Here is a 7,825-nt window from a genome sequence, read left to right on the forward strand (position 1 = left end):
GCTTCCTCCGGCGCGGGCCGGGCGGTGCAATATTCAAACCCCCCCTCCATCTTCCTCCCCACTACCTGTCCCCTCACCCCCCGCGCGCACACAGTTCCCCCCCCAGGAGCGTCTCTCCGGCCTGTAAGGGGGTAGTAGGGAGGAGCTGGGGGGGAGGGGATGGCCTGCGAGTTTCTAACCTTGTTCTTATAAACAAACCCACATGTGCAGCTGCCGCTGCTGCAACTCACCCCACAATCCCGGATATAAGTCCTGCCCCTTTAAGAGGAAAAAAAAGCTTCCCCCGCCTGCCTCCCGCCCCGCCCCGCCGCCGGGACCTTTGTCTCCCCACCCCTCGGCTCGCCGGCCCCGCCCCGAGGCCCCGCCCCGCCGGGCCCGGGCGGCCAATGGGCGCGGGGCCCCGGCCTGCGCCCTGACGTCATCACGGGCGGCCAAGCCCTGGGCGCGTCGGTGGGCGGCGGGGGGCGGGCGCGGCCGGCGGCGGGCAGGAAGGCGCGCGGGGAGGGCGCGGCCGCCAAGATGGACGCCGCCGCCGCCGCTGTCGCCGCCGCGGGCCCGGCCGCCGCGGCGCGGGAGGCGGACGCGGGCGCGCTGCCCGAGCGCATGCAGCGGCGCGACGAGGCGCGGCGGCTGGCGGCGGCGCAGCGGCGGCAGCACCGGCAGGAGCGGGAGGTGGCGGAGGAGACGCAGGACTTCTTCGCGGCCGCCCTGGCCCGAGAGCGCGCGGCCGTCGAGGAGCTGCTGCGCGGCGACCGGCCGGAGCCGGGGCCGGAGCCGGAGGCGGCGGCGGCCGAGCGGCTGGAGGCGGCGGCCGCGCGGCTCCAGGGCTTCCAGAAGCTCCTCAACGACTCGGTGGCGTTCGTGGCCGCCTACGACCTGCGGCAGGGCCAGGAGGCGCTGGCGCGGCTGCAGGCGGCCCTGGCCGAGCGGCGCCGGGCGGCGCAGCCCAAGAAGCGGTTCGCGTTCACCAGCCGGAGGAAGGAGGCGGCCCCGGCGGTGGACGCGGCTGCTGCCGCCGGCCGCCCGGCCTCCCCGCCGCGCGCCGCGCCCGGGGACCGCGACAGCCCCGGCCCCGGCGACCCCGACGCCCCCAGCGGGCTCTGCGGCTTCGCCCACGTGGAGTCCCGCGTCCTGGAGAAGGGGCCCGAGGAGCTGCGCCAGCGCGACGTCCTGCTGACCGAGCTGCGGGACTGCACCGTCCGCCTGCGCGGCAACCCCAACACCCTGCGCCTGCACCGGGCCCGCGGCTGCACGGTGCTCTGCGGGCCCGTCTCCACCTCCGTCTTCCTGGAGGACTGCAGCGACTGCGTGCTGGCCGTGGCCTGCCAGCAGCTCCGCGTCCACACCACGCGGGACACCCGCGTCTTCCTGCACGTCACCAGCCGGGCCATCGTGGAGGACTGCCGCGGCATCCAGTTCGCCCCGTTCACCTGGAGCTACCCGGGCATGGACCGGGACTTCGAGAGCTCGGGCTTAGACCGGAGCCGCAATCACTGGGACGACGTGGACGATTTCAACTGGCTGGTCCGGGACCAGGCGTCCCCGAACTGGAGCCTTCTCCCCGAAGAGGAGCGCGCGCGCCCCTGGGACTAGGCCCGCCGCTGTCCCTTGGGCTCGGCTCCCTCCCGGTCCACGTGCCGCCCGCCCTGGGGGACGCCAGGGTGGCCGCGACTCTTGTCACCCCCCTCCGCGCTCAGTATTTTAAGATCAGAGGGTGGGGGCGCCTCCGTTTTTTGGGGTTTTTTTGTTTGTTTTTTTGTTACGGGAATGATAGGGCCGACACCATGAAAGCTGCCTTTCTGAGCTCTGGTAGGAGCTTTCACTGTGTGCATCCTGCTATTAAAAATCGGGAGGGAAGAACCGGCCCCCGTTGGCGGTGGAGACACACACCCCACCCCACCTCACCCAACGGAAGCGGGAGTGGGATTGGTACTAGGAGTGTGAAGAGGGAGGGGCTGCCTGATTGGTCCCTTCTGCTCTCCGATAGGCGGAGGGAGGGGCGGCCAGTAGGACGCGAAGGGGAGGGGGCTGGCTGAGTCTGGGTGCGGTGGGGACTGGCCTGCTAGGTGCCAACGTTAAGCCGAAGGAAGGGTTTGGCTGGGGAGAAGTCTTGGGTGCCCTGGCCTGTTTCATTCCCACTGCTGCTGCCTAATGGCCACAATCGTGCCTGCTGTGACTTCAGGCCACTGCGGAAACCTCTGGAGCTTTTCTGACCCTGCCCCCCCAAACCACTCTGAGCTCCCCACCAAGCCTGGCTGTCTTAAGATTTCCCTCAGCATCTGTTGATGCCACTCCGGCTGATCTGTGGCTTCCACAGCAGAGTGGGAAGACAAGGTTGGGGTAGGGCGGGGTGGGGGGAACCCAAAGCTGTTATGTTTGGTTTGTTTGAGGGCCACACCCGGATGTCTTAAGTATTCCTGGCTCTGCTCAAGGCGGTGCACCGGGGGACCGGATGGGGTGCCGGGATTGAACCCGGATTGGCTGCATGCGAGGCAAACACCATACCACTCACTGTACTATTGTTCCGGCGGGAAACTGTTAAATAAAAACTGCTGCAAGGTGTCTGGTGTTTGCGGGTTCTGCGCTTACACATCTTAACCCAAGGCCAACCAAGGACAACTGTTGCATGGCGATCTGTTGGGCTTCCCTGACCAGAATCTATTATTCTCCTGTTCCGGTGGCTGTGATAGAATCTTGTGGATCAATTGTCTGAGCAGTGGAGGGAATCTGCTAAGACACTTGTGTTGACTTAAGGTGACATTGCCACACCAGGTGTGCAGTTAACCAGGGTGACATCTGTGTACCCACTCCCTTCTGCCTAGAAAAGTTGAAGTTAATACTGCTCCTAGGAGCTCCTTTGTGCTACGTGAGATACTACTCATAAACAGCCATAAAAGTCAAGAAGGTTGTTGAAGTCTGCTCATCTAAATTTTTTTTTTCTTTTTGGGTCACACCTGGCGATGCACAGGGGTTCCTCCTAGCTCTGCACTCAGGAGTTACTCCTGGCAATGCTCAGGGGACCATACGGGATGCTGGGAATCGAACCCGGGTTAGCCGCGTGCAAGGCAAACGCCCTACCCGCTGTGCTATCTCTCCAGCCCCCTCATCTAAATTTTTGAGGGCACCCACCCTATTGGCTTCAGGGATTGCAGCCAGCCATGTGTAGTGCCAGGAGTCGGGAGTCTAACCCTGACTCGGGCGTGCAAGGCAAGCACCTTAACGCATTTATCTCTCTGGATCCTAAATTCCAATCTTAAGTCAGAGTCTTCCTCCCAGCGGTTAGCTGAGTTGAAAATAGATCCCCATCAGTTTCACAACTTATAAGATCCACAAAAGGGAAATGAAGATGCTTAGAAGAAATAATCCTGGTTATAAAAAAGGTGTCATGAAATAATAAACTCTTTAAAATTTCTACCCCCAAGGCTGGAGAGATGGTGCAGCTGGGACACTCACACATAGCTAAGCCTGATGCACATAGCTGAGCAGGGTTCAGACTGGCACTCCGAACCCTGACAGATAATTCCCAAGCAGAGAGCCTGGAGAAAAACCCGGGCACCGCCAGGTGTGATTTAAACACTCCCATCCCACAAAACAAAAACTTTAACCCCTATACCATATCTTTGGGCTGGAGCGATAGCCCAGTGGGTAGGGCGTTTGCATGTGGCTGACCCAGGTTTGATTTCTCCACTCCTGTTGGAGAGCCCGGCAAGCTACCCAGAGTATCCTGTCCGCACCTGATATTCAGTATGCCAAAAACAGTAACAAGTCTCACAATGGAGATGTTACTGGTGCCCACTCGAGCAAATCAATGAATAACAGGAGGACAGTGCTACAGTGCTACCATATCTTCAGCCCCTGATTTTGGTATTTGGATCCAGGCTACTCATGGCTGTTGTCTGGAATTCACTCCCAGTGGTGCTTGGGGGACCGTGCAGTGCCAGGAATCACAGCTAAGACACAGGATGCAAACACTCAGCCCGCTGAGCATCCACTTGGCCCAAGCTCACAATTTCATGTCTGGAACTGCCAATCCCACCTGACTGAAAAGTTAATAGGCTTTCCAACCTGGTCCTCTTCCTTACACGCTCCCGTCTCCTAGAGCTCTCTCCTCTCCTGCCCTCCCTCCCCTCCCAAGATCCCCTCTGATGGATCTTGCTCCTGTCATTCCCTTGGTCTTTCCTTCCTCTTTCAGAACACCAGATCCCAAGCTTCTCCACCCAGTGTGTCACTGATTAATGTCCCAGCTCTTTCCCTGTGCTTTTGGTCATCTTTAAGAGTAGTTTTGCCCAAGGGTCAACCTGTAACAACATGTTAGTAATTTCTTACACAAGGACTGGGCTTAATGGCTCCAGGGTGAGATACAACAATCTTCACACACTTTCCTCTAAGGAAACTATTTTGGATAATTTTTAGTGGCTTGGGCTGGAGCCATAGCACAGCGGGTAGGGCGTTTGCCTTGCACGCAGCCAACATGACCGACCCGAGTTCGATTCCTCTGCCCCTCTCGGAGAGCCCAGCAAGCTACCGAGAGTTTCTCCCGGGCAAGGCAAAGCCTGGCAAGCTCCCTGTGACAGTATTTGATATACCAAACACAGTAACAATTGTCACAATGTTACTGGGCCCCCTGGAGCTAATCTATGAACAATGGACAGTGATACAGTGATACTTTAGTGCATACCAAACAATACAAAATAACTAGTACATTCTTTTTTTTTTTTTTTTTTTTTACTTTTTTGAGTCACATCTGGCTATGCACAGGGGTTACTCCTGGCTCCTGCACTCAGGAATTACTCCTGGCAGTGCTCGGGGGACCATATGGGATGCTGGGAATCGAACCCAGGTTGGCTGCATGCAAGGCAAATGCCCTACCCGCTGTGCTATTGCTCCAGTCCCCTAGTACATTCTTTTGGGGCAGGTTTGGGTGGTGGTGGCACCAATACTCTGAAAATTCAGAATAATGATGGGATGGTATAATGGTGTTGGGATTGGTGTTGGAATATTGAATGTAATAAGTTATTGTGAACAACTTTAAAAATAAAATATATATATATATATAAAAAATAAAGAAAAACTCTCAAAAAAAAAAAGTAGCTCTGCCAGGCCAGGTAGAGCACAAAGGGTTGAACACAACTGTTGCATGGAATAGGCTTGGATTTGACCCCCCAGTACTGCATGATCCCTTGAGCACTGATGGCTGTTGCCCAGGCACATAACAATACAAGAACAACAGCTGTGTTGGCCGTTGGTGCAGCTCGGAGGTAGAGTGCTCGTCTCTCGTGTCTGAAGCACTGGGTCCCATCCTAACACCGCAACAAATGGCAGTCGTGGGGTGACAGCTCTATCCACTACCCGGAAGTGATTTTATTGCTGGAAAGAAATAGTAATACAAAGCAGCAGGAACTGTTCTTTGATGGTGTCAGAGACTATTCACCAAACCTAGTAACTCCCTATCTTTCCCCCACTATTTTTTGGGGGGTGGGGACACCTGGTTGTATTCAGCGCTCACTCCTGACAGTGCTGGGGGGTCATATGTGGTGCTAGGAAATAAACCTGGATGACTGCATGCACAGCAGAAGTCTTAACCCCTGTACTATCTCTTGTTTTGGCTCTCCCCCTCCCCCCGCCCCACCTCTTTTCTTTCTGGGTGCAGCTCTCTACGTTTTCTTTTCTTTTTTTATTTTGGGTCGCACCTGGCGATGCTCAGGGGTTACTGCTGGCTCTGCACCCAGGAATTGCTCCTGTTGGTGCTCAAGAGACCATATAGGATGCTGGAGGTTGAACGTGGGTCGGCCCCATGGAAGGCTACTGTACTATCGCTCCAGCCCTCTCTACTTTCTCTTTGAAGTTATTCTCTCACCCTCAGGGCTTAGTCTACCCTCTTCCGCTCTGAAGCTCCTTTCCTGCCTTAGGGAATTTTGTTGATCTCCACGCTGTAAACAAGCGAAACACCCAAAGATTTGCTGTTAGCTTCTTAGTAACCCCTCTTTTCAGAGCTTCAACTTTTGGGGCAGTGAGGGTTAGACCCCATTTGTTGGTGCTTGGAGGCTACTCCAACTTCTGTGTATGTGGGTCACTCCTACTGGTGCCAGGGGTCAGACCCAGGTCAGCCACACACAAGACAAGTGCCTTGAACCCTAACCCTGTCTCCAGTCCCAGAGCTCAACTCCTTTTTGTTGTCATTGTTTTTGTTTGGGGACCACACCAGAGCTGCTCAGGAGTGACTCTTGGCTCTGTGCTCAGGATCACTCCTGATGGGCTCAGGGGACCATAAGGGATGGTGGCGATTGGATGCGGGCTGGCCGTGTGCAAGGCAAGTGCCCTACCTGCTATATTATTGCTCCAGCCCTGGCAGAGCTCAGCTCTTACCTGTGTGGATAGTCCCTCATCTAAACCCCAGCGTCCACCCTTGGTGGGTTCACCTGCCTTTTAAATTCTTTATATTCTTCTCTTTTTATGTAGCGGGTGGGGGTGTTGGGCCATACTTGGTGATGCTCAGGCCTCACTCCTGGCTCTGTACTATCTCTTTGACCCCTTCAAGTTTTACATCTTCCGAGCATCTCCATGTTGCCTCATTCCCTCTAAGTTCTTTCTTTTCATGTGATGACTTTCCTGAGGCGGGGGGCTTTTCTTGGGTTGGGCCACACCCAGCAGTGCTCAGGAGCTATTTCTGACTCTGCACTCGGGAATCACTTCTGGTGGGCTTGGGTGACACCATGTGGGATGCCAGGGATCAAACCCAGGTTGGCTGCATGCAAGGCAAGCGTCCTCCCCACTATACGGTCTCTCCAGCCCCAAGGATGGGGCTTAAAGTTTTTCCACTCAAAACCCCTTTTTTATTAGAGAAATGTTTATAAGACCTCAGGTTTCTAGGTATACAATCAAACATTGACTCAAAATAAATCATAAATTTAAGATGGTGTTTTGATTCTGGAGTCACACCCAACTGTGCTAGGGCTTAGTCTTTTTTTTTTTTTGCTTTTTTTTTTTTTGCAATGCTCAGGAGTTACTCCTGGCTCATGCACTCAGGAATTACTCCTGGCAGTGCTTGGGGGACCATATGGGATGCCGGGGATCGAACCTGGGTCGGCCGTGTGCAAGGGAAACGCCCTACCCGCTGTACTATCACTCCAGTCCCATGCTAGGGCTTAGTCTTGACAATACACTCAGGGATCACTCCTGGCAGTGCTCAGGGGCCTGCCCATATTAAACCGAGGTGAGTCAGCCACATGCAAGGCAATTCCTTACCTGTCCTTATCTCTCTGCCCCTGTAAGACAAAAATTTTAAAAGATTTTTCATGGCCCCACATTCAGGTCTGCGACTCCATATAGGCTGCAACCATAGGTGAATACAGTAGGCCTTGGGTACTCAATGATTACTAGAACCAGGCAGGTAAAATCAGGGAGGAAGACTGCTGGAGTAAGTCCATAGGGAGTGGAGGACTAAGTGACCTGGCAGACAATTTCAGGCGTTTTCAAAGCGGCAGCAAGACCAGGAGATGGCGTCTAGATTGGAATGTATGTCTGGTGTGCATAAGACTTGCAGTATCGAGTTTGATTCCTTTCACCTCATGGCCCCAGGAGCACTTCCAGAGGCCATGGTCCTAGGACTCCTGAACCCTCAACCCAGCACAGCCAGTCAAAGTGGCTCCTGGGGTATGGTGCCACCAGCAGGTCAGTCTGTACCTGTGAGGCGAGTGCATCAGCAGCTGATGGCGCCTTCAGACTTCTAGATGCCCCAAAATTGCTGCTGTGCCTTTGGTCAGACCCAACAACTTGGGGCCAAGTTTACCACGAAAGTAAACGGCCAAAAGTTAGGTATGTGGGA

The 7,825-nt window shown here is 55.5% G+C and overlaps 1 protein-coding gene across 1 annotated transcript; it reads left to right on the forward strand.

Moving 5' to 3' along the window:
* The first annotated feature begins 519 nt into the window (after nucleotides 1–519).
* TBCC (tubulin folding cofactor C) lies at nucleotides 520–2,326 on the forward strand. Its single transcript, XM_056125901.1, has one exon. The coding sequence runs from the start codon at nucleotides 520–522 to the stop codon at nucleotides 1,591–1,593; it is 1,074 nt and encodes a 357-aa protein (XP_055981876.1). The 3' UTR covers nucleotides 1,594–2,326.
* Nucleotides 2,327–7,825: the final 5,499 nt, after the last annotated feature.

The sequence above is a fragment of the Sorex fumeus genome, unplaced genomic scaffold (assembly GCF_029834395.1).
Source record: "Sorex fumeus unplaced genomic scaffold, SorFum_2.1 ptg000061l, whole genome shotgun sequence".
Lineage (NCBI taxonomy): Eukaryota > Metazoa > Chordata > Mammalia > Eulipotyphla > Soricidae > Sorex > Sorex fumeus.